Source organism: Cololabis saira, chromosome 6 (assembly GCF_033807715.1).
Source record: "Cololabis saira isolate AMF1-May2022 chromosome 6, fColSai1.1, whole genome shotgun sequence".
In the NCBI taxonomy this organism is placed as follows: domain Eukaryota; kingdom Metazoa; phylum Chordata; class Actinopteri; order Beloniformes; family Belonidae; genus Cololabis; species Cololabis saira.
Genome location: NC_084592.1, coordinates 39,901,583 through 39,928,185, shown reverse-complemented (window position 1 = coordinate 39,928,185; position 26,603 = coordinate 39,901,583). Strand labels below are relative to the sequence as shown.

General features: G+C 39.6%; 1 protein-coding gene across 8 annotated transcripts; it reads right to left on the bottom strand.

Moving 5' to 3' along the window:
* Window positions 1–348: 348 nt before the first annotated feature.
* On the bottom strand, window positions 349–24,299 carry prkag3b (protein kinase, AMP-activated, gamma 3b non-catalytic subunit). 8 transcript variants are annotated; one of them, XR_009782806.1, is made up of 15 exons: window positions 23,776–24,299; window positions 23,271–23,577; window positions 22,525–22,585; window positions 20,904–21,052; window positions 20,703–20,784; window positions 16,918–16,976; window positions 16,761–16,806; window positions 16,594–16,648; window positions 14,673–14,799; window positions 14,431–14,596; window positions 14,181–14,218; window positions 12,983–13,129; window positions 10,446–10,539; window positions 2,833–3,167; window positions 349–792 (listed from the first exon to the last, which is right to left on the bottom strand). XR_009782806.1 is itself a non-coding variant. In XM_061724099.1 (14 exons), exons 2-14 carry the CDS (start codon window positions 23,286–23,288, stop codon window positions 761–763), a joined length of 1,074 nt encoding a protein of 357 aa, XP_061580083.1. In that variant the 5' UTR covers window positions 23,289–23,577; window positions 23,776–24,299; the 3' UTR covers window positions 349–760. The 8 variants fall into 8 exon arrangements, 1 of the variants encoding a protein (XP_061580083.1); XR_009782807.1 differs by having other exon boundaries at window positions 23,271–24,299; XR_009782808.1 differs by lacking the exon at window positions 2,833–3,167 and having other exon boundaries at window positions 9,708–10,539.
* Between the last annotated feature and the right edge of the window lie 2,304 nt (window positions 24,300–26,603).

Here is a 26,603-nt window from a genome sequence, read left to right as displayed (position 1 = left end):
TGTTCTTAAGACACTTTTTTCTGGCAGTTATGAAATAAAAAATATAATAATAATTCATTAAATATCCTGTCTTATTGCCAGAAACAGCAAGGAAGTCCGCTGGCTTCCTCACGCCGCTGCTGCTGCTGCTGCTGCGAAATGGCTTCATATGAATGTGAACTAGACTGGATTGGGAGGAAATTGATTGTATATTGATTCTTACAAATTAAACTTGTACCTGACTGAACTGGACTGTATCGAATCAGACTGGACTGAACTTGGAAAGACTTTTGTTATAAATTGGTGAAATACAAATGAAATGAGCTTGTTAAGTTGTTAAGTAATCATAAAGAACAGAACAAGTTCATATTTTTAAGGGTGGTCAAACACAGCAAGATGTTTATTTTCCACAGTGTATGGATAAGATAAGAAACTTTACCACCCCCCCAAAAAAATAAAAAATCTCAATTCCAACATACGAATAAACACAATCTCTGTCCTTGTGTTGCAACGACAACCTGGTCTAAGAAATCAACTCAAAGGTTCGTTTGCAGCCAAAGTGTCAGGAAGCACATCATCAGGTCCAAAGTGGAAGGTGTTCTACTGGGAACCGTTAGAGCGTTCTAGTTCTCGAGGATAGTGGAGGCTGAACGCGCTTCTGCTTCTCAACTCTGTGAAGCCAAAGGCTTCGTCAGCCACTGCTCTGCTCCCCTGAACCCTTGATTCCCTTTTTTTACCTCAAAGTTTAAGTAATACATCACCAGCCACTATCTTGATTTCTTCAGTGTTGGAAAGATGGACACTTGTAAATATCTGAAAAAGACAGAATAAAAGAAGTTAAAAAAAGAGAGTTTCAGGGGGGAAAAAAAAGTACTTTAGCTTTTCCCCTGATAAAGTTTATTGATTGAACTAGCAAACATGGCTACCTTGTAAAAGTCAAGAGGGAATTTGAAGCGTTGTCTTGTGTAGTTAGCCTAGCCAGCCTTCGATTTATTTTCCCTCTTCGCTTCAAATAATAGTCGAAGTACGTGGAAAAAAAAACGCGTCTGGATGTCATTTGATTGAAGTCCAAAAGGGTAGGCTACGCAGTGGAGTGGGATCCAGGAACACTTAAAACATTGATGTTGGGCTGATCTGCAGACTTCTTAACAACAGCTTGTGAATGTGGTTTTAGGACAATGTGGTTTCCTTTTTCCTTCTACTAGAACCCCTCAGGGCTGTGTCCTCTCACATCTTATATTTATTTCATACACAAACAAATGCTGCAGCCATCATGGCGAGACCCACATGATCAAATCTGCAGAGGATTCTGTTATTGTCTCTCTCCTTTGCCGTGGCGACTCTGAACTAGGGTTGCCACCCGTCCCGTAAAATACGGAATTGTCCTTTATTTGAGAAAAAAATGTTGCGTCCCGTATTGAACTAATACGGGACGCGATTTGTACCGTATTTTCATTAACTTTTACACCATATTCTAGTTGAATTATTGAAATAAATGAACCTTTACACCATATTCTAGTTGAATTATTGAAATAAATTAACTTTTACACCATATTCTAGTTGAATTATTGAAATAAATTAACTTTTACACCATATTCTAGTTGAATTATTGAAATAAATTAACTTTTACACCATATTCTAGTTGAATTATTGAAATAAGTTAACTTTTACACCATATTCTAGTTGAATTATTGAAATAAGTTAACTTTTACACCATATTCTAGTTGAATTATTTAAATAAATTAACTTTTACACCATATTCTAGTTGAATTATTGAAATAAATTAACTTTTACACCATATTCTAGTTGAATTATTGAAATAAATTAACTTTTACACCATATTCTAGTTGAATTATTGAAATAAATTAACTTTTACACCATATTCTAGGTGAATTATTGAAATAAATTAACTTTTACACCATATTCTTCACCTGTATCTATATTCTACATCTGGGCTGATGTGGACGTACACAGCATAGGAGGATATTTCAGTTGCTAGTATGGTTGTCTGTCTGTACAGTCATGCAAGTTCAATGCTATTAAAGCAATTTAAACTTTAAATCAAAGCATTTAGTTTTTTCATATAAAATAAACACATTTTTATGCAGTTTAGAAGTTTTGGGGCTTTTTTTTTGGCTCCTGCGCTGCTGAAATCAGGGCGTCCCTTATTTCTATTTCTGAAAGGTGGCAACCCTACTCTGAACATGCTTCTGTTCTGTGTGATTTTAGCGGCCGGTGTGGATCATCTGTCTTAGAAATCAATGTGGAAGGAATTAAAGATGTGTGTATTGATAAAAAAAAAGAAAAGATCTAACTATCACCTTTCCTGACATCTTGAAGAATCAGGCTGTTAAGGCGGTGCAGGAGTTCAAATATATCAGTACTGTAATCAACAGCAAACTGTGTTTTGAGACCTATGTGGATGCTGTGTTCACATTTATATCACGAGTGCTTGCATAAAACCCACTTCATCCCCGTTGAGATTGTTTACGTAATGCTCTATACCAGTGGAAATCTCTGAGGATGGTACCAGAGCCATTGTACGAAGGAGAACTTTTTCAGAGTAAATGTAAGGCTGGCCAGGCTAATGCAAAGCTGCTTCAGATATTGTTTTTTTTTATTTATTTTTTTAATAAAACTGTTTTTTGCCCTCCTACTGATTTACGCCCATAAGCCAAGATGTCAACTCAATCTCGAGCTTTTAGGGGTTTTTTTTCTCCAAATGTTGTAAAAATCAAAAACTGAAATCCTATATAAAAGTATTCAGACGCTCACTGCAGCACTTTGTTGAGACTCTTTTGAAAGCATTGGTCTAGTTTGGAGGCGTGTTGTATTGCTGCAGGTTTTACACACCTGGTTTTAGTTCATTTATTTCATTCTTCCTGCAGATCCTCCCAGGCTCCTTCAGATTGGATGGAAGCATCTGCGAACGTGCACGATGACCCGTCTCCTGGTTTTCTGCTGGCAGGTTGTCAGTTTGTACTTCGTCTGGATCGTCAGACTCGTCCTGCAGCCCCTCAGGTGTGGTCGGTTTGGGTCAGCATGGTGCTGAGAGGTAACCCGTCGTCCCAGCCTCAGCTTTCTACAGCAGCTTTTCCATATTCCCAAGGGTCTTAATTTTTTTTTTCCTCCAGATCTGAGCAGTATCCCAGTTCTCCTCAGCATGATGATGCCACCAGTGTGCTTCACTGTAGAGATCAGCATGTGATGAACAGAGCTATTGTTTAGGGTTCAGTTTAGTTCCCCTAGTCTTTAAATGCAGTTTAACATTTTAAAAAGGGCTAAGTGTGTTTATACTTTATGGAGCGTCTCAGTTCAGCTACTGGATATAAAGACCTGATGAATTTGAGAGTTGAGATGATTCCACTTTCAGAACTCTGTCTAAAAAACTACTTGCTGTTTCTCCACTCTATGTTGTTGTTTTATATCCATGCCTCTACATATGCACATCGCCGTCTGAAAGCAGTCTAACTTCAGGGAGTTGTTTTTATACTGACCTAAAATTTGTGTGACTTTCTAAACTTTGTTTAATCACCGTTTAATCAAACTTGCTGCAGGTGCTCATCTAAAGAATATTTACAGGAGTTAAAGTTATTCTATGCAACTTCCTAGAGCTAGCAAGATTTGAAAGTGGCGCTTCCTCCAAAGCCTCGCCCCCACAAACACGAACGCGCATACGATTATTAAACATTTTGGACAGCACATTTACAGCAAAACTACCCCATGTCTCATTCACCTGTAAGCGAGGCCGGTTTTAGGGGGGGTAGGGGGGGGGCTGTGCCCACCCAAACGTGCATCATGCCCAAAAGCACGGCACGGCAGCGCTGCGGTGCGCTGCAGGCGCGCTGCAGGCGCGCTGCAGGCTCTAAAGCCACGGCTACGCCGTAGCCTACGGCGTCTACGCCGTAGGGTACCGCGTAGCTGCGGCAACAGAGACGGCACGGCACCGCAGCGCGCTGCCGTTCACCGGCGCTGTCCGCTCTCGCCGTGAGACGACCTACATCCCCACGGACCCCATACGGCTTCCGAGCTGGAGCTGCTGCGGCTTTTCACGGCTGCGGCTGTTCACGTGTCCCCGCTCGCTGCTGCTGCTGCTGCTGCAGAGAGCAGCAGCAGCAGCAGCAGCGGACTAACGGCTCCCGCTCCCCGGTCACACACAGCGGGACCGACCCGCTCTGGAAATAACTACCGGTACATAATATCTATATACTGGGGTCCGTGGCAGAAGGGAGGGAGGGGGGTTACACTGGGACACTGTGAGCCCAGCAGGACCCGTGGGAAGTGAACACGTCGGGCTGCTGGAACCGAGTGCGCGCATGGGACAGGGCGGGGGGACGTGGTTTAAAATGAAGACATCTGATTGGTTCTTTCCCTTCCTGGACCTGGACCAATCCGTATCATTCGGACCGAATGGGGGGGGCTTAGAGGTGCCTCTTTCAAATCTTGCTAGCTGATCAGGGATCAGGGATTTGTTGCATAGAATACCTTTAATTAGTGGAAACAAAAAAAGGTTTTAGTATTTCTTTGAAGCTCACAACTCTGCTCTCGTGTTCAAAGCAAACCCTAAAATGTGCCAAATAAATCAACTTAACCACAAATAAAAGGGATTGAAGAGTCTGAATACTTTTAAGATTTTAGTTTGAGATTTTTAAACAGATAGATGATCAATTCAGGATTAGCATGTTTTCAGACAGAAGACAAACACTCAAGCATGCAGTCTCGCTGACTTCTGCACTGAGGCTGAAAGCATCACTTACATCATATCAGAGGGACCAGAAAAGCTCGTTAACATGAGCCGACTGTGGCGTTTAGTCACTGACAGTACATCTTTGTGATGGAAATGTGCTTTACTTCAGGTAAATCTGGTATGATGCGGATTCAGCATGACAACGAGCAGCAACGCAGGCCTGGCTTGTGTTACAGAACACAACTCGTCACAAGTAGTCACTGTTCTACGCCAAAGCTTCTGTCTGAGCAGGAAACCAGTCCTCATGAGAAAACATATTCGACACGTCGTCATCTCATACTCTACGGTTAGAAATGATCAGATGACAGTAAGTCGCAAAGCTGTTGTCTCAACTATTTATCACTGCACCAGGGGGGAAAAAAGAAAGAAAGTTCTAAATTTACCGGTGAGCATAAAGATTGAACTCTAGAACAATGATTTAAAAAAAAAAAACGTTGCATGGTGTGAAGAGTGATGGGGGTATCGGGTCAGGAAGCTAGGCAGATGCTAACGTGTACAAACCTGGGTTGGCTTCATTTGCTTACATCTTTTTTTAGTGAGGTTATGAGGTCAGCTGACTAATATTCTGAATGAACAGATATTTCCATGAATAGATACTTTATCCCTTATACCATGGCAATATTCCAAGATGATGGGTCCAGACATTTACCTTAGCGAATCTTTACGGTGTGCTGGAGAAGACTTTAAGCAGCAAACTAACTCTTCAGTCATCAATACTAGATCTTGTCAAACATTATTGCAACTGAGCAGAAATAATTGTGACCTTGCATGCACTAATTGAAAGAAAAAAAAAAACCTGTACAAAATTCAGATGAATTTTGGACCATTGTGCTTCAGTTCAGACATCTTTTCTTCAATGCTTTGAGTCATTGTCTGACAGCATCACTCAAATTCTACTAGAGCTCAGCTATTAAATGGCCACCATGACGAACGTGTGTATCAATTTCTCTGTGCTTTGGATGGATGGATGTATGGATTCTGTTTTGTGCCTTTGGAGTCATCTTGGCTGGATGTCCACTTCAAGGAAGTGAAGCTACAGCACTAAATTGTCACCATTTATAGTTAATTTGTATAGTTAACTTTGGACTGATGGATGCCTTAATTGGGTCGGCCTTTCTGGCATAGTTCTTGACTGTTTTGAGTTTTACTTAAAGGACACAAACAACTTTGTGTCAATAGGTAACTTTACATTGGAATAAAAAAAAAATTACATGCAGAGTTCCCCAAGGTTCTATCCGAGGACCCCTTTTATTTAACATACAGTGAAAGTATTTAGTCAGACACCAGTTGTGCAAGTTCTCCCACTTAAAAGATAGCCTGTAATTTCCATCACAGGTATTTCTCAACTATGAGACACAAATTGATCCAAAAATATCCAGAAAATCAGATCTCCTCTAGAGCAGTGGTTCCCAAACTTTCTGTGCCCAAGGCACACCAAAGGACAAATAAAAATTTCAAGGCACACCTATTGTGCAAAATAGCCTTATAACACGTGTTATCACTAATATCATCTGTTTATCTGTTAAGTTTATTATTTACTAATGCCAAATAAGATATGACAAAGACAACTATTCTACTCATGAAATATTTATTAACAAAGTACTTCACAAAAATATTTAAACTTTATCAAATTGGGCTTCATCAAACACACCCATTTCAGGAGGATTTTTCAAAATAGTTTTTAGATAAAGAGTTTGCCTCTGTATTATGGAATGAGTGCATTCAAAGTAGTATATAGTAAATTAAAATGATTATTTTTGTCTAGTTGTATACTATATTGCCGTAGGCTATGGTTGTCACAAAATCCCATGGCACACTTGGACTTGCCTCAAGGCACACCAGTGTGCCGCGGCACAGAGTTTGGGAACCACTGCTCTAGAGCAGTGATGTTTTGGGGCTGTCACTGGGCAACACAGATTTTCAACTCCCTCCATAGGTTTTCAATGGGGTTGAGATCTGGAGACTGGCTAGGCCACTCCAGGACCTTGAAATGTTTCTTACGAAGCCACTCCTTGGTTGCCCGGGCGATGTGTTGGGATCATTGTCATGCTGAAAGACCCAGCCACGTTTCATCTTCAATGCCCATGCTGATGGGAGGTTTTCACTCGAAATCTCACGATACATGGCCCCATTCATTCTTTCCCTACACGGATCAGTCGTCCTGGTCCCTTTGCAGAAAAGCATCCCCAAACAATGATGTTTCCACCCCCATGCTTCACAGTAGGTACGGTGTTCTTTGGATGCAACTCAGCTTTCTTTCTTCTCCAAACACGACAAGTTATGTTTCTACCAAAAAGTTCTATTTTGGTTTCATCTGACCATATAACATTCTCCCAATCCTCTTCTGCATCATCCAAATGCTCTCTAGCAAACTTCAGACAGGCCTGGACATGTACTGGCTTAAGCAGGGCGAAGGTCTGGCCCTGCAGGATCTGAGTCCCTGGCTACGTAGTGTGTTACTGATGGTTCCTTTGTTACTTTTGTCCCAGCTCTCTGCAGGTCATTCAATAGGTTCCCCGTGTGGTTCTGGGATTTTTACTCACCGTTCGTGTGATCATTTTTACCCCACGGGGTGAGAAGTTACAGGTCTGTAAAAGCCAGAAATCTTGCTTGTTTGTAGGTGACCAAATACATATTTTACTGAGGAATTTACCAATTAATTCAGTAAAAATCCTACAATGTGATTTCCTGGATTCTTTCCCCCCATTCTGTCTCTCATAGTTGAGATGTACCTATGATGGAAATTACAGGCCTCTCTCATCTTTTTAAGTGGGAGAACTTGCACAATTGGTGGCTGACTAAATACTTTTTTGACCCGCTGTACATGCTGCCGCTAGCTCAGATGAAAATAAACCTACAAAATAAGTTACCATAACTATGCAGACGACACACAGATTTACAATACAAAGCCACCAGGTGACAATGATACCATACAAGCGTTGGGTAGATGCATAGAGAAAATCAATAAGTAGATGTGCTTCAGCTATTACAGCTACAAACCACTGATAAGACCCACAATCTGGGTGTAGTCATGGACTCAGATCTGAACCTTCAGAGACACATTAAGACAATTACAAAGTCGGCCTTCTATCACCTGAAGAACATCTCCAGGATCAAAGGACTAATGGCTCAGCAGGACCTTGAAAAACTCATCAATGTGTTTATCTTCAGTCTAATTGATTACTGCAGCAGTGTCTTCAGAGGTCTGCTTAAACAGTCAATCAGACAGATACAGCTGGACCAGAATGCTGCTGTGGACCACATCACTCCAGTTCTGAGGTCCTTAGACTGCTCCCTGTGTCCCCAGAACCAGAACCAAACATGGAGAAGCAGCATTCAGCTTCCACACATCTGGAACAAACTTCCAGAAACCTGCAGGAAACTGAAACCCCTCAGCTCCTTTAAATCAAGGTTAAAAAAATCATTTGCAAAAAATTTTGCAAGATGCAAAATAAATACTGGAAATCTGCTCCATATGCTCTGGAACTGTCTGATTATAGATGCTTTCTGGAAATACGTCATCAAAACAATCTCTGACATTTTAAAATCCCATATTCTTGATCCTAAAGTTTGGATACTGGGAGATATTAGTTCATTAAATATGACCTATCATAAAAAGTATTTCATTCTGCTTGCAGGCACCGCAGCAAAAAATTGTATTTTAAAAAACTGGAAATCGGAAAACCCCCCAGGACCCAAACAGTGGATCAATGAACTTGGATCATATTGTACTCCAGAAAAAATATTGTATTCCGTTAGAAAAAAAACCAGAGACTTTGACCTTATTTGGGGACCTTTTTTTGGATTTTTTGCTTTTAATGGACTAATGATCTGAATCTACCATGTTAATGAATGTGTTTACACAGGACTTGATTATTTAATTTATTATTCATTTTTGTTCTAGTATTGATAGACATATGTAAAATTATTTTGAATGATGTAATCTATTGACCATATGAGGGAGGGAAGGGGAGAGGGGTGTGTTGTTGTTTTTTATTTTTACTTACATTTTTTTTTTTTTTAATATATATATATATATATATATATATATATATATATATATATATATATATTATTATTATTTATTTATTTTGGTTTAATTAATGTTATGAAAAGTAAAAAAAAAGGGGGAGAGATATTGATAATTATATTGTTATTGTAAATATTATTTCTTTTTTTTTTGCTATGCCCTCAATAAACATATCTATACAAAAAAAAATCATTTGTTTACAGCTTTGACTGAATTATTTAAAACATTCTGAATTCAAATTCAAGTCTAGCTTAAATCTAACGTTTCATTACTATGCCTTTGTGGAGTAACTCAACTTATTTTTTCTTTACACTTTTTCATTATATGAAGCGCTTTCAACTGCCTTGCCTAAACACTTTGAGACTTCTTGGAATCCCTTTTCAGTAACCTGCAGATTCACTACCTTTGATTGTACGTCTTCAGAGGTTTCCTTCTTGTGACGCAAATTCAAATGAGCAGATGCTTTTAATGACAACTTGTATTTGCCGATTAATGTAAGTTAGATGATGTTCAAAAACAATTTAATTGCAAAGGGCTTGCCACAGTATAAAAAACCAGTCAATTTAACCTTAGAACAGAGAATACAGACACGAGAGCTCACATATGTGAGGAGAGGAATGTCAGGGCAGGAATCAACTAGGACTTTCTCTAACATGCTTTTATGTCGTCGTCACATTAATGAGGACTCTTTTTTCACTCAGCTCATTAATGTGATGCTCTGGAAATGAAGAACTGACAGCAGGCTCCTCATCCAGGGGTGGTGAGGTAGCACACTAGAATAAAACTTTACATTTTGTCTATGAAACAACTGCCAATTACATGGATACCAGCTCTCCTGTAAGTATGTTTGGGAGGATCACAACAGGCAGCAGCAAAGTCTTGGCGCTTTGAGGGAAACTGAAGATGCAAACTCAGACAGGCAGCCGCCAGCAGCCTGGATGTGCTCCCTACCTGCCAGGTTCTTGTAGTTTCGGCGGATGAAGTGCAGCATGGTGTCGCGGGCTGAATGGAGGAACGTGGGACGTTGGGGAAAAGACATGGGGGGGTGACGTCACGCTGAAGAGGCTGATTTGGGGGAGAAGTTTCGAGGATTCTCTCAGCTGCGTGGCGGAACGAAAGGAAACTGGTGGAGGTGCAGGAACCAACAAATCTCGTCTAAGTGGAAGATTAAGTATCAGTTTGCTATGCAGTAGAGAAAGTTTTTGTTTTAGATGCTTTTGTTGAATTTTGCAGGAGATATCTTTGCAAGGTTTTGTTTTATTCTTCAGGTGAGAATTACGACGTTGGAAGAAAGAAGCTGATAAACTCAAACAAGAATCCAAACAAGAAAACAAAAAAAAAAAAGGTCTCTGAGGTGGCGGGGGACTTAGAAGACTTAAGTAAAAAAAAAGCTTTCTTGGAGGAGCTGGCTGCTTCAGGGATGTGGGTCTGTAATAAGGACAACCATTCTTGGCAGGAAAGCAAGAGGACAGCTGAAAGGATTAAGAGGAGATTTCATGGAGGGATGAGCATGCCAGGGTTGGAAAGATGAGAAGAAAGACTCTTGTAGCCATCAGGAGGATGAAAAACTCAGCATAGGCAGCAGGAAGCTTGCGAGGATTGGAAGGCAGATAGGTGGATGGGTGGGACTGAAGGAGGAGGAGATGGATGGATGGAAGGGTTGTCGTTAGGAGTACAGAGCGTCAATACCTGCAGGGGTGAGGACCAGGGATTGCAGGAGGTCTGACAGAGAAACAATTCCCCTCACCACATCGTCATTGTCAACCAACACCAGCCGATGCACCTGGTGGGGAAAAAAAGCAAGATTTGGTTACTGAGTGTCAGTCAGTCACCACTAACTAGATGAACCATCGATAGTGAGGTCATTAAACTTTGCAATTATGGTCAGTAGTTTGTGTGAATACTCAAACGGCATTCACACCAATAGAGATTATTTTGTATCTTCCACCACTCTTTGGCGTCTAACTAATTTCAGTCATTCAGGTATCAGAAATCTACGACGGAGTATTAGGGCCAAACTAAGACAAAAAAAATTGGAAATTACGAGAATAAAGTCATAATATAATGAGAATAAAGTCGTAAAATTACGAGAATAAAGTCGTAATGTTGCGAGAATAAAGTCCTAATAGAATAAAGTCGTAATATTACGAGAATAAAGTCGTAAAATTACGAAAATAAAGTCGTAACATTACGAGAATAAAGTCGTAACGTTACGAGAATAAAGACGTAATGTTGCGAGAATAAAGTCGTAATGTTACGAGAATAAAGTCGTAATGTTGCGAGAATAAAGTCGTAATATTATGAGAATGTAATTTATGAGAACTCTAACAGGAAGAGCTTCTTCTCCCTGTGTTAAAATGAGGAATATTGAGCATCTTGTGAAGTTATATTTATATATTTATAATATATTACGACTTTATTCTTGTAATATTATGACTTTATTCTCGTAATTTTACGACTTTATTCTCGTAATATTATGACTTTATTCTCGTAATTTTACGACTTTATTCTCGTAATATTATGACTTTATTCTCGTAATTTTATGACTTTATTCTCATTAAATTTTGACTTTACTCTCGTAATTTCCTTTTTTTGTTTTTTTGTTTGGCCCTCTTACTCCGTCGTAGAAATCCAGCTCCTACAGGATTCGATTGCAATAACCTTTGGTCCCAAAACTTGATGGTTACATTTTTTTATTCATATTTTGCACCCATAGGGAACTAATGGAGAAATCAGTATGCATTTATGCCCATCAGGTGGTGCTAGTGCTCTATTTTAGTTCTGCGAGTTCTTTTGAAATGCTGATGCAGAATTAAAGTATTTTTGCTGCTTAATCTTTGTGGTATTGATTCACAGAGTGAAACATACGGAGAGCCCATCCAAGTTTGGCCTCAGTGTTGGGTACAGTAAGTGTAGGGCTCTCTTTTCAGATCAAGAGGTGGATTCACTTACAACTCCACCCATGACACATGATTGATTACTACAACTCCCTCTTATTTGGCCTCTCTCTTTCTCAAGTTTCTTCATAAACTTCGGTTGGTTCAAAGCTGTCCTATCACTAAGACCCCCTCCCTGCTGTTATTCAGGAGCTTCACTGACGTCAGTTTTCAGATCTTCATCCTAACCTTCAAAGGTCTGGTCTCTCTTTGTCTGTAAATGTTCTAGCATCAGACGACGCCCCAGTTGCACCGCAGAGGGAGCGAGAGCCTCCAGCCACTCTGCTCCTCCAGACAGCATCAGCTAGCTTGCAAAACACATTTTCCACTAGTTTAAACTGCCTTTTTTAACTTTTGATTCAGGTATCTGTAAATTAGACACACTGCAGGATAGGGCTGGGCGATATGGACCAAAAGTCATATCTCGATATTTTCTAGCTGAATGGCGATACTCGATATATATCTCGATATTTTTTCTGTGCCATAATTGAGGGTTTCCCCCAAAGCATTATAGCATAGCATCTCTGTTAGCATCTCTGTTAGCATCTCTGTTAGCTTCATTTTTTTCTGAGGCAAACCCTTAAAAAAACAATCAGTTTTAATACAATGCCTCGTGCCAAATGTCACACAGGTACCTTTTATTAACAGAGGTCTGCACAATATCAAAATGTATAAAACAAATGAAATAAAAATAAACTGCCTGCATATATAGAATAAAAATGCTTCTTGAATAAAATAAAACAAATATCCCTTTCCTGCATAACAATTAAATTAAAATACACTGTACAATTAATACAATGTAGACAGTAACAGGCAGACTTTTTCACTGAGGTTGACAGTTGTGCAAATAACAAAACATTTGTGCAAATCTCAAATAAAACATTCAAGTCAATTTGTCACAAAATAAGCTCTATCAAAATCATAAAAAAAAAAAAAAAAAAAAAAAAAATTAAATCGATATAAACGATATTGTCTCGTACCATATCGCGTTTGAAAATATATCGATATATATAAAAATCTCGATATATCGCCCAGCCCTACTGCAGGATGATACCTGAAAACAAAAATGAGAAATATGAAAGAGGAGAAAGTCAAGATCTTGTTCCACTTCTTCCTCACCTCTCTACCATCAACTTCCTTCATCGAAAACATATCTTCAGCTGGCTACTCTGCGATTTGAATTTTGCCCCTTTTACTGCTCCATAAACCTGAAGTAATGCCGTCTTCCCACCAACATCAATCCAACCGGGACTGACACAGCAACCTCCCACAATTGGACACGTGAGCTACCTCAGCTTTTGCAATGCGGTCGATGATGGTCTCCAGCGTTTCATGAGGGTAACACTTGAGCACTCCCTCCACCCAGTGGCATCTGGACGCAATGGCCTCCCGCATGGTCATGTTCAAGTTGTTGTAGTTTTTCTGGGCAGCGAGATTCTTAAAGACAAAGAGAGAAAAATCAAAGATGTTCTTCGTTATCGCAGCCAGGTCCTGGTTTGAAGTGCAACGTCATCATTTCTGGGATTAATATTGTTCAATGAGGTGAAACTACTGTGCAGTTTCATCTGCAACTGCACAAAGATGAAAATCAATTCCTTATCAACTCCAAGTCAATATTAATGATTTATAAAAACTTGTTTTTACACAATATCAATGAGTGTAAATTTATTTATTGTAAAGATGACTATTTAGTGAGACTTTTACCACGATATTATGAAGGCGATGCCCTCAATTTTACCAATCTCAATAAACCAAACTCAGAAGTCCCTGGTTTATGATTCAGATAGATGAATCACTTCTGAGAGGCTCCTGCTTCTGATTTGATCATTTACTTTTTTTCTGACATCACAACTGAAAGTAGTCATTTTAAAAAGAAAACTTTCAAAGAAACTCAAGGTTTCATGTACCAGGACTAAAAACAACACATACACTAATAACCCCTTGATGCTTGATATATGAAATAATACAGATTGCATGTTTTAACTTTAAACTGTTTATTATATATTGAAATTAATGAACTGTTTATTATATATTGAAATTAAAAATACTCTCAATTCTGTCTTTAATAGTTTTCAATTTTATTTTATTTTTTTACATCTCTAACACGATTCATTTTATTTGTTTTTATCTACTGAATATATTTTTTTAGAATTATTTTATTTGTGTAGATCTATATTTCATGAATAGTTGAGATTATAGGAGCGATCCAAAAGTCTCAGAAAGGTTTGTATCAAATATGCGACATCAGGCATCAAAAGGTTTAAACCACTTGATTCTTTATTAAGTAAAAATACCTTTAAAATACAGAAAATTAGGGAAAGATCGATACAAATTAGGAGCTTTATTTTTGAGATTGTTAACGCACTTTGATCAACCTTTGTTCTCTTAAAAAGGTGCTGTACAAAATGAATCGGATATTTTTTAAATTTTAACATTTCCTTTTAAATTTTACTCAAACAAGTGTGAAGGAATCACAAATTGTACTTACAATGACATCGAACCTGGAGTACAGTGCCACCACTTTACCTAGAGAGAAATAAGAGACGTGCAGATGCCGTCACTGCTCAGTCAAGACGTTACTGCAGTGTCAACAAAACTGAAGAGATTCAGAAAACACAAATCCTGCAGGGAAACTACATCCTGTCTGCTCCGAGGTCAGAGTTGTCAGAGTAATGTGAAGCAAACCCCATCTCAGGGCTAGATCTAATGTGCAGCATGAATTCAGAGCTTTGGAGTACCTTGCTCGTTGATCACAGGCAGCGCTGACACTCTTCTCTCAACAAAAATGGAGAGAGCTTCGTATACAGATGCAGATTCCTGGACTGTTGCAATCTCCTTGAAAGTGCCGATCGGCACCTCGCTGATCATCTTGTGAAGGAACCTGGGTTTAGGGATCATGGATCCCTGGAGGAGAGGACATCATGACTACCTGATGGAGTGGACATTATCGGGCGACAAAGAGGGCGTAGCGTTTGCTCACAAAGATGTGCAGGAATTTGAGGATGCGCTTGTGAGTGAGGATGTGGAGGACGTTTCCCGATGTTGGGTCGATGACTGGCAGCCGGTGGATTTTATACTTCAACAGGGAGTAGATGGCATCAAAGAGACTGAGGAGACAAAGTTTGAATAGGGCTGACATGAGGAATGTATATTTACCCATGTTACATATGATTTGGGTTTATTTTAAGAAAAAGCTCAGTTTTTGTTCTTTGTGATTGAAACTTAAACATGGCTCCCAGCTCTGAAGTTCCTGTGAAACACCAACTGGATGACATTTACCGTGCATGTTTTTGTGTTTTTAGTAAAAGCAGACGTGGGGAGAAAGTCTTCCTCTGAAATCCCTGTCTGATCAGAGCTTCTAAAATGGGTCCACATCAGCTATTTTTGTTGGTTTTTAAGCATCATGTATAATTTGCAAATTCAAGAAAATATTGGAATTGGATGTTAAGTTAATAAACACGTTCAACTGCTGTTTTTTTTGTATTACACAAGTAAGTAAGTTTGTATTACACAAACTTACAAACTAAAATGCTTTAAAATTTTACTTTGTTTCAGCTTGCCAGATAATCTGAAACAAAGTAAAAACATCATACAGTTCAAAAATAGTTTAAAACACATCATGATTAGTAAATACCAACAAGATTAAAGGATAAGACGCAAGAGAGAGAATTATGGAATTATGCACGTAATAATTACTGATCTTTTTGTCCTTTTTTTAATCAGGACTATTTACTATTTATTTTTCCTTTTTTTTCTTTTCTTACTGGTTCTTTGTTGTTACATATATTTTTCTTTCGTGTTTGCTTCTTTTTTGGGTGGAAATGCTAGAAAGCATTTGTTATAGAAAGTTTAAATAATAATAATGTGAAGGTTAAAGGGTAGGCATTTATAAGCTCAGAGCTTCAGCCTATTCCTTTTCGATCCAAATGATTACACGACATGTTATGAATGAGTGTACCATACTGAGCACGTGATCGAAATAAATAAAAAATAAATAAATAAAAAAAAAATGTACAAATAACTTCTTCTGTATCGTTTGTCCAGACATGAAAGCGTCTGCTTCTCTAAATTCACCCGCCTCAAACCTTTAAACATATCTCGTCCGATGAGCACGGCAGCCTCATGAGCGGACGGTCTCACACTTAGGACAAAACTCGTTGACTTTTGTCAAGCGATGCGGGAGATGGGAGGGCTCGCTCTTTTTGGCACTCAACGACAACAAGAGACACTTTTGTTCTTTCACTTTAAAATTCAAATGTTGTCATTCCCCAAATAAAGTTAGGGGTTTGTTGACATTTCATTTGTCTGTCTGCTCCTTCGCTGTAAACAGTACGTGTGATTTGGTGCTTTGAGTGTTTCAGGCCACAAACAAAATCTTGTTTTAGGGCCACCGAGATCCTGGGAGCGGCCCTGGGTGACACACTTGTCAAATTAAAATAAGATTTAAAAGGCCAGGGAAGGTGTAACTATATCTTCTGCGTGATATAAGAGAAAGGCAGACACCACTAAAATAACTACCCATTAAACACATATAAACATTTACCAGTAATGCACCTCTTATTTGTTCTCTTTTTTTATAGTTGTGCTGAATGGTGGTCTTTGTTTTTAACCTTTTGTCAGCAGGTTAAAATTACCTTGGTTCATGTGAAGGGACGCTATCCACACCATCCGTCAAGTTGAATGACATTTCTGAGCCTTGTCAGAGACCTAAAATAGCAACATACTTGGATGTTGCTGCTTGGGTGTCTAAGATACCAGGTGGATGTGGATTTAAACACAGTATCTTGTACTCTGACTCAAAACTGCATACACGTAAGTAGTCGGTGGGTTGAAGGGGAGTAATGACCATCTGTAGCTCCAACTATCACAATTTAAATTAATGATTTGAAATCTGTCTTCACCTGGATTCAGGTGTGATGCTGATGAGTCTGTTAATCGAGCATTTTAAGTAGATTTCTGCACAGAGAAAGAAAAACACGAGTTAGAAACTCAACCTGAACCATTCTGAACCAAATTCGAATGTCTCATCAGCGAAACACTCGGCGAAAGACGGGTGTGTGGGTCAGACCTCTCCACGTCTCTATCTTGTGTTCTTCCAGCTCGTAGATTTGAACCTGCGGACGAATCAAACACCCCACATCAGACGGTGGCGGATCGTTCTGGGCAGATGCCCGACAGCAACGTGCTCCACACACCAATTTGGTCAATTGATTAGTGGAGCTCACCAGAGGAGACTTGTAGTAACGATGGAGAATGTTGATGAAGTCTGTGATGGTCAGCATACCTGCACACACAAACGTGAGCCCGTGTAAAGACAACCGTCTAGACACCAACTTTGTCCTTCCTCAGAGTAAATCTACAGACCACTGAGGTGGGATTACAGGGTTTATACAGCAATCCTTATGTTAAATTTAATACCTTTTTCACTACCTTCAGATTTTTTTTTAAAACTGTCACAACATTAAGTGTTAATCACAGACCTTTTAACATTAATACAGATTTTGAACTATAGAACACTATACAGAACAGATTTATAGACTCATTGATGTTGACCAGATGTTTCACATTTATTTCACTTTGTGAATGACAATAAAATAGACTGCTTAAAATGTAAAAGGTAAAAAATAATACCAATTTAAAAAAAAATAATACCTCTGACGGTGAATTTAACACTTTTAATGGCCTTAAATTTGGCAATTTTCATTTATCACTTTTTAATACTTTTTAAAACCCAGCGGAAACCCTGGATTAACACTCACTCTGGTGGCGTGTTATGTGCCGATGTATAGAACATCTGGAGGAGACATGACGCCCTACTCTGACTCTCAGCGAGTGAATTGTTACTTTAATTTCACAAAAGTATTATTATGACACATGCAGCAGGCAGAGCCGCAGGAAAAGACTAGAATCTGGGAATAAAAACTTTTCTTTTGTTCTTGGAAGGTTAAACTTCATATTCACATGTTCCAACAGGACAAGTAATAAATTATTTTCCACATGTCCATTTCTCTTTCCACCAGGACCCACAGTAGATAAGCCTCAATAAAGGACTTATTTTTGAGGGAAACTCAGACACACAACAGCAGCAAATATGTAAAACTTTGTTTTGGGCTCATTTTAAAGACTGTGGTCCACAACTGGAGACCAGCTTGATTAGTGGCCTCGCACCTACGCCTGCGTTTTTGCCCTCAGCTCTCAGGAGCCGCTGAACACGGTCCACATGCCTTTTTAAAACCGTTGCTGTTTCACTTAAAAGGTGTCGCCGTGAGTGTCATCCTGTTTGTAATGCAACACATTGAGACTGACTGCTGACCTGCTTTCCTCACTAACACACGAAACCGTTGCGGAAACATGAACTCGGTGCAGGTCCAAGGCCGGCCCGCCGCCAGCTCGCGTGGAGCCAAACTTCTGTTGAAGCATGAATAAATCACGAGCTGACTGATAGTTATGCTTTTAATATAGTTTGGCTTTCCTTTAGCAGACTTCCTACTGAATCATTGGGGGAAATCGTTTATAGCTCAACAACAGTCAGAAGTAGGGTTGCCAACCGTTCCTTGAAAAACGGAATCGTCCCATATTCATAAACTAAAGGCCGCGTCCCGTATTGAGCTGAAAAGGGACGCACTTTGTCACGTATCACTGTGAGAGTAAAAAAAAAGTAATAAAATGCCAATGGAAAATGGCATTGAGCTGTTGAATTATTTTTTCCTGTTTTACTCCAACTGTAGCCTACAGTCATGGCCTTTGAGGCACAAATATGTTTACAAGTTTTCTACAGACTTTCTGTTTGCACTTTTGTTATTGCACTAAAAATATGCACTATTACAGAATGGATGTTCTGCTTGCTTTCTATTGCTTTCTATTAATTGATACAAATTTAAGTCAAGCAGGACAGGTTTATGTTTAAGAAAGATACTTAAAGGTTTTTATTAACATTATTTCTCATTACAGCATGTTTGTGCATCAAGTAGGGTTTACATTTTACATTAGGTTGTTTAAATTATGTGCGAATTAAAGATAAAAGACAAGAAAGATGGACACTTCACACAAAAATCCATCTTTTAATGGACTTCGCTGCCAGCCGCTGTGGTGTTATTGTTTACCTGCCGCTGTACTCTAATGCGCATGTGCAACTCTCAGCAGAGATAGGAAGGGAGGAAGATGCCCAACTCTGTTGAAAAACACGCGTGGGACAATAGCAGTTAAACATTGTGAATACTGTATGCCGTTCTCAGCAGAGATAGAAATGAGAAGATGCCTCACATTGTTGAAATTTATTTTGCCGACAATAGTCATGAATTAAATTCTTTGGCAACTATATTTTTTAAATATTGTTATTTTTGTCGACGTTTACTAATCCCTGCACCCCTAAAACGAACACGAATTTTCATTCGCACCAGGGTTGTTGATGAGACTATTCCTATCAACCCTTTTAGCAGGATGCTAATGATAACCGTCATGCTGAAGGCTAATCATCCCAGTCTTATTTCTCTGTACGACTGAAACTGTTTTTTACTCGAGAATCTGCCAATACGTAGTACCATCCATCATGCCTTTGGATATTTTATTTCCCAAGTTCTGTAACGGAAGCACATCCCTAAATCATGATGCAGCCACCGCTATGCTGCACTGGGTGATTGGGTTGTGTCAATGTGATATTTGTTAAATGTCAATAATGTTTGGGTCCAGACGACCTCGTTTTACATGTTTGTGGAGTCTTTAGTTACCGGTGGTGAAGTTCAAACATGCTTTCCTGTTTCCTTCTTCAAAGCCAGAACTCGTCAACTCAGAAACTCTCTGGTGGACGTTGGCAGAACAGAGCAGGAGAATGATTACGACTGGACTGGTCTATTGAGGCAGATTATTTATTTACGAGAGGTTCTATTTCCCAAACCTCTCCTTTGGCCATGAGCTGTGTGGAGTGACTGGATGAACGACTGAGGTTGTGAATACAAGCTGCTAATATGACCTCCCTCTGAAGAGAAGAGGGGCTCAGAGTATGGATGCTCCTCTGCATCACTGAGGTGGTTGGGGCATCTGACCATTACACTTCCAAACAGGGAGGTTTTCTGTCCTGACGTTAGGGCTGGGCGATATATCGAGATTTTAATATATATCGATATATTTTCAAACACGATATGGTACGAGACAATATCGTTTATATCGATTTAAAAAAAAAAATTTTTTTTTTTTTTTTACATTTTTTTTTTTATGATTTTGATATAGCTTATTTTGTGACAAATTGACTTGAATGTTTTATTTGAGATTTGCACAAATGTTTTGTTATTTGCACAACTGTCAACCTCAGTGGAAAAGTCTGCCTGTTACTGTCTACATTGTATTAATTGCACAGTGTATTTTAATTTAATTGTTATGCAGGAAAGGGATATTTGTTTTATTTTATTCAAGAAGCATTTTTATTCTATATATGCAGGCAGTTTATTTTTATTTCATTTGTTTTATACATTTTGATATTGTGCAGACCTCTGTTAACAAAGGTACCTGTGTGACATTTGGCACGAGGCTTTGTATGAAAACTGACTGTTTTTTTAAGGGTTTGCCTCAGAAAAAAATGAAGCTAACAGAGATGCTATGCTATAATGCTTTGGGGGAAACCCCAATTAAGGCACAGAAAAAATATCGAGATATATATCGAGTATCGCCATTTAGCTAGAAAATATCGAGATATGACTTTTGGTCCATATCGCCCAGCCCTACCTGACGTCTACCCATCTGGACAGATAACATCACTTGGAAACACAACGGCTGACATTGGCTAAATCAATACTGGATCAGCAGCAGAAAAACATGGATGGAGAGCAGTGGATGCATGATTTTGACCTTTTGTGTAGGTCCACAATACCTAAAACAGGTCCATTTTAAATTACAGGTCATGACGCATTAAAGTAAGAAAAAGGACCAATGAAGCCAAAGACAATACAACAAGGCTTTTAAAGAGGGACTGTGACTCCAGAAATAATGATACGGGGCAATGTTGAGCTCAGCTCACCAACAAAACACTGCAGCTTGTTGTCCCACAGTGGTGCTGCCCTCACGCCGTTCGCCACCAGAGCAAAGAAGGCCTTTTTCACCTGACAAAATGACACACACTTGGTCAGATGCAGATTTTCTGTTTTTCTTTAATAGTTTTAGGTGTTGGTGCTGGTTGGAAAAGAAAAAAAAAAGAAGAAAAGGCAGAAAAAAAAAGTACCTGTAATGTTGTGTCAAAGATGACCAGTTTGGAGCTGGTGGGGATGGCGTCGTAGCACGAGTGAGTCTTCATGAAGTTCATATAAATGAAGGTGTCTGGATCCACGCCTGCAGGGGGCACCATAGGGTGCACTGCGTATGTATACGCACCTACAAACAAAAGCCACACCATCATCAGACCATCATCAAAAATGACCTGGACACAAATACCATGCTGCCCCACTCTGAAACACAGGTGTTTCAGACACAATACATTTAATGATCGTTATGGCAACGTTCAAAAACGGCTGAGGAAGCTACACAGAGCACCGCAGCGTGCTTGCCATCGGCAATAAATCAATAAATCAAGTTGTGCATTTTGTTAGGGTTTCCTCACAGCCAGCCGTTACATCATCATAACACTTCTTTTTTCACTTTAGCATAAAGTGTTTGTGTAAAACCAAACGACCATGAATAGATGCAGCTGAGAATATCACTTCTGAATAGGGCTGTTCGATTTTGCCCAAAAATAAAATCTCGATTTTTTTCTCTCAAAATCCGATTTTCGATTACGATTACGATTATTTTGTGAATTGACAAAAGGCAAAGAAATGATTTCAAATATGCTGTTTTTTTATTGAACATTTGCCCCATTGGGCTTTAAGTGCAAACTTTGCTCTTATTAAACCAAAAATGAATGAATAAAGTGCAAAACTCTGTAAAATAAGTTGAAAAAAAGTTTTAAAAAATATAATAAAATAAAGTTTTATCTCTGAAAAAAAAAAAATCAGCAAATCAGCACTTGCAACCATACAGTAAGTTATATTTCCAATTAAATAAAACAAGACATTTTCTAATTAAACTAAACTGGATCTTTGCATGCTAAATAATAATGCAACCCATGAAGGAGGTAGAGGTGTGTAATGTCAGTCATTACATTTGATATTCACATTTGCAAGTTTTTTGCAAGGAACACGAGCCGGTCTACCGCATCTGGCTTGAGGGATGCCCGGTGGCATGTTACAACGCCCCCTCCTACACTAAAGAGCCTCTCCGATGGGGCACTTGTCGCAGGTATTGAGAGGTATTTCCATCAATCATTAATATGTGTGCAGACAAGGTGAAAAAAAAAAAAAAAGTGAAAAATCGATTTTACGAGTTTCACGTTTTAACATCGATCTAATTACATAATCGCGATTACGATTTAAAATCGATTAATCGAACAGCCCTACTTCTGAACATGGTGGAGTTTATTGATCAGTCTGTGTCATACTTGTGAGGGTTAAATTGGACCACAGTCATGATCAGGGAAAGAAACGTGACCTTTAACTTGGCCAGACGACACCGTCTCCTCCATCACCGCCGTCTTAGAAGCTGCAACCCCCCCCCCACACACACAAACCTCTGTAAGCCCTTCTACAGTTACATCTCTGCCATAAAAATTTATATCGCATTAACAAATATGCTGAGCTGTAATGTAACTGATGTGGTTCTGTTAGCAGATGTTAACAGAGTTGCTTTTCCAGGGTCTTTCACACATCCTACTCTAAGATATTCAGACCAAATACGTAGTTAAGCATGCAAGATGCAACAAGTTGCAGATGTAAAACCCACACACCAAAGTCGTGCATTCTCCTCTTTACCTTTGCTCTTTGCAGAGAGAACATCCTCCTCATCGTAGTCATCGAATTCAAACAAGGGAACCTGTAAGCAAAAGCAGTAAGTTGCGGTCCTGATAGAAATCAAGGTGCAAGAAACTTCTTTTGTGGCTTCAGTCAGGTCACGGAGGCGACAGTCACTGGCATCGGATGGAGGAAACACACCAAGAGCTGACAACTTTGAATTATTTCTCCAGCTTTGCTTGGAAATGACCGTATAACAGATTGATGTGCGCCAACAACTGCTTCCTTAAAATGATTGATGTCTTTCCTCCTTGGAACTGTGTTAACGCACAAACGTGAATGCTCCAGAAGCACGCGCTGCTAAAACGTCTGCATTTAGAGCTGCACACACTTTGCTCCTGATAGTCGAGATGTGATTGATCACAGACATGAATACCAAGTTACAAAAAGGAACAGGGGAGGGAACAAGGGAGGACAAAGCATCGTACAGCAGAAGTTTATTGTTGTTACCAAAAAAAACGACAACATCCCTCTGCTGTGCTTCTGTAGCACAGCTTCCTGCACTTACTCTGAGGTTTATTCATGTCAACATTTGGTGCTTCTTTGAAAAGGCTAAACCAGGAAGAAGCAGCTTTCAGGAACTGCAGTGTGACACCAACTCCAGCTATTCTTTTCTGTGCAACTTCTCAATTACAAAGCCATACTTGCACATGTATTTACAGATAAAACGAGGTGTCATGAGGGGGCGTGTGCAATAACTGTCGTACCTCCGCATAAGGCTCCATGGGTGAAGAGGAAGAGAGGTCTGCAGAGCCACAGGGACTGGCAGAGTCCTGGGCATCAAAGACAACAAAACTGTCCACCAGAGAGCTGAGCAAGGCTCTGTCACCATGTCAGAGGAAGAGGCGCTGAAGATGAAGCAGTCCCGGCGCGCTGAACAAGAGCAGGAGAGGGACCTGGACCATGCAACAGGAATCTGACGAGGAAATCTGTGAACCAGCAGTCGCCTTCAGACAGCTGGGTCCGACTCTCTGGGAGGGACTCTGGTCTAAATCTGGACTGAGGGGTGAAAGGCTGTGGCATTCACAGAGGAGGCGGGGAGAGGGAGAGTGGGAGGGAAAAGCATGTAGGGGGGATTATAGAGACTTGATAAGCTCATGTGTTGCTCCTGAATGTGACAGAGCTGAGTACACGGCCACCGCTGCTCTTTTAGTGTGTGTGTGCGCGTGTGTGCGTGTGTGTGTGTGTATGTGTATGTGTGCAGTAACTCACCCTATGTGGCCACTTGAGGGCGGCAAAAGGTAAACGCTGCACTTGAAAAACTCAAAATAGCTCAACAGATCCCAGCGGGAATCAAACAGCTGATCCGGAGGGGAGTTCATTGATGGCCAAAAGCCGCCAGTCACACACTGCTGGACACGCAGATAATTATTAACATATTTGTGATGCAAATCCAGAGGTGGACAGAGTACTCGACCCCAGCACTTGAGTAAGAGTACAAATACTACTGGTCAAAATTTACTCCGTTACAAGTAAAAGTAGCTCAGTCAAAATATTACTCGAGTAAGAGTAGAAAAGTACTTGCTTTTAAAAGGTACTTAAGTCTAAAAGTAAATGCTTTTAAATTTACTTTAAGTAAAAGTAAGACTAAGAGTACATTTCTTATTTTCCACATCAGTAAATTGCTATATTTTTTCTAAATTAATTTAAGGATCTTTTAACTCTTGTTTCTGAGAATTAACTCTTTGAAACCAGCTGCACTGATGTGCTGCTTTTAGAACCACAATGTTATATAAAACCTGCAGAAACACCAAAAACAAATCAAATGAATGGGATCATAAGAGGACAGCAGATGATGCAGAGTTTATTAACAATCATGAACTGAAACCAAATGAACCTGCACCATCCAACTAAGTCTGGATCCCCCTCAAAGACCACTGCTTTACAAAAAACTACATCTCTGCTTTCAATAACTCAATGTTGAAGTCACTTAACTTTACAGGAAGGACATGTACCAGTACAATATAGCAATATAGAGCATAACAAACTGCCTCCCAATGTCTGTCTTGTCTCCTCCTTTGACAAAAACAGCTTGTGTCCAATAGGATTTTAGGGAAGAAGAAAAAAGAGCAGACCTGAAAGTAACGAGTACTTTTCAGCCTTCCTAGATATTTACTCGAGTAAAAGTAAACATATTTGTCTTGGAAATGTATTCAAGTAAGAGTAATAAGTACCAAAGAAATCTAATACTCAAGTAAAGTACAAATCCTCTGGATATGTACTTAAGTACAGTACTCAAGTAAATTTACTCCGTTACTGTCCACCACTGTGCAAATCGTTTGTCCCACGATATGATGGCCAGCTTCAAGAGTAGCTAGGGGGAGGATGCACAGGAGCACTGAAAGTCTTCTCAGCATCTGTGTTAGAAAGCCACTGTGGCATATTACAAACTGAAACAGAGATCATAGCATACAAACCACTGGTGAGGGGGAGACTTGGACACAAGGAAAGGAGCTGAACATTTATAAACTGACATGTTGACTCGTCCACTTGACTCAACCGTTAGAGGAGGGAAGTAGTGAATTGGAAAAGACTTGAACTCAGATCCAGAAGTTCAACATCTGGGGTGAAGCGGTGCTCCTTCTCATGTCAAGAATTGCATCATCTGTTGTTTACAAGCACTGCATGGACTCCTGCCCTACTTGTGTCCGTCTGTCTGGAGACTTCTGTCCACCTGCATCATCTAAAATCTAAACAGAGATGCTGGAGTCCACAACACGATCCTGCAGATGAGTTTGTCTCCCCCTAGTGTTCAACGCGGGAAGTGCAGCTGAGAGGATGGAGATGCTGCAAGTATGAAGAGCGGCTCAGTTCAGCTTCTCTCCCAAAGTTACTTCATCTTAACTGCCAACAATTGTAAAGGATTGGTCTGGATTTTTAAAAAAAATGTGCAAACCAATGAGAGATCTGATTCTTTTTAGTAGGAATCAAAGGATGTGTGGCTTGTGTGCACACAAACGTAAATATATGCAAGAGCCAATCAAAATGGGAAAATCACAAATGTGGGGTAACCTTCAGAATACAACCGTCTCCATCTCACTTTCAAAAATTATTTCAACTACAAACTTTTTAAAGTTTTTTTTACAACTACAATATTTGATTTTTTCTTCAATAATTTGCTTTAAAACTGAGGTACCATCAATAAATCAGACCAACACTCAGATTACACCAGAGCAGCAGTGAGCAACTGCACCTCTGAGATTATCAATTTTAGGAAAAAAAAAAAAAAAAAAAGATTTCACGCCATTTTTTTTTTTTTTTTTTTTTTTAAAGCTTTGCTTTATGACCATCTAATGGACCAGAGCTGATAACTCGTTAAAGTTTATCTGGTATGGCCAGTTTATGCATTTTCTAGTTAAAACCTAGAGAACGGTGCAGCTTTAAGGCTTCGGTGCTTGGTCAATGTGAGACGTTCATGTTTCATTGAGCATTAACTATTTATAGAAGTAATGAACAGCTCCAGCAGAAGATCTGCTCTGCACAGCTGCCAGCTCACATCCAGACCACTGCCAGACACTTTCCCAAACTCATCTTTAAAACCCGCTCAGTTAAGCTGCAGCGGCGCGGGGAAGGAAATGAAGTCGGCCGCAGATTCATGACAATGAAAGCTGACACTCTTGGCCCCGGGGTCGAGACTTCAGGAGGCCTTCAGCCAGATTGTGGAATGTCGACCGGTTCACACTTTCTGACTTTCAGCTTTACATTCATGTTTAACGCAGGAATCCCAGCGACTACTGGTGACAGAGGAGAGTTCGGTTTTAGTAGTTTACAACTGTTTTACTGGATCCTTACATTTAGAATATGACAGATCAGGACACTTGACACTGATTTATATGTTGTGCAGGCTGGGATTTCCTCTAGGGCAGGGGTATTCAACTAGATTCGGCCGGGGGCCACATCTGCAAAAGGACTGTATGGAGAGGGCCGCACAATTTGAAAATGTGGGGGTTTTCAAAATGTATTTTGCACTCAAAGACGAAGACTTATGTAAATATAATACATTTGTATTATACATTTGAATATATCTAGTTTACATATGA

Coding starts and splice junctions, on each gene's coding strand:
- prkag3b (XM_061724099.1), bottom strand. Junction 20,785..20,903: donor TCTTTGACACAACATTACAG/GTACTTTTTTTT, acceptor TCATTTTGTCAG/GTGAAAAAGGCCTTCTTTGC. Junction 16,649..16,760: donor CAAGATAGAGACGTGGAGAG/GTCTGACCCACA, acceptor TTCTCTGTGCAG/AAATCTACTTAAAATGCTCG.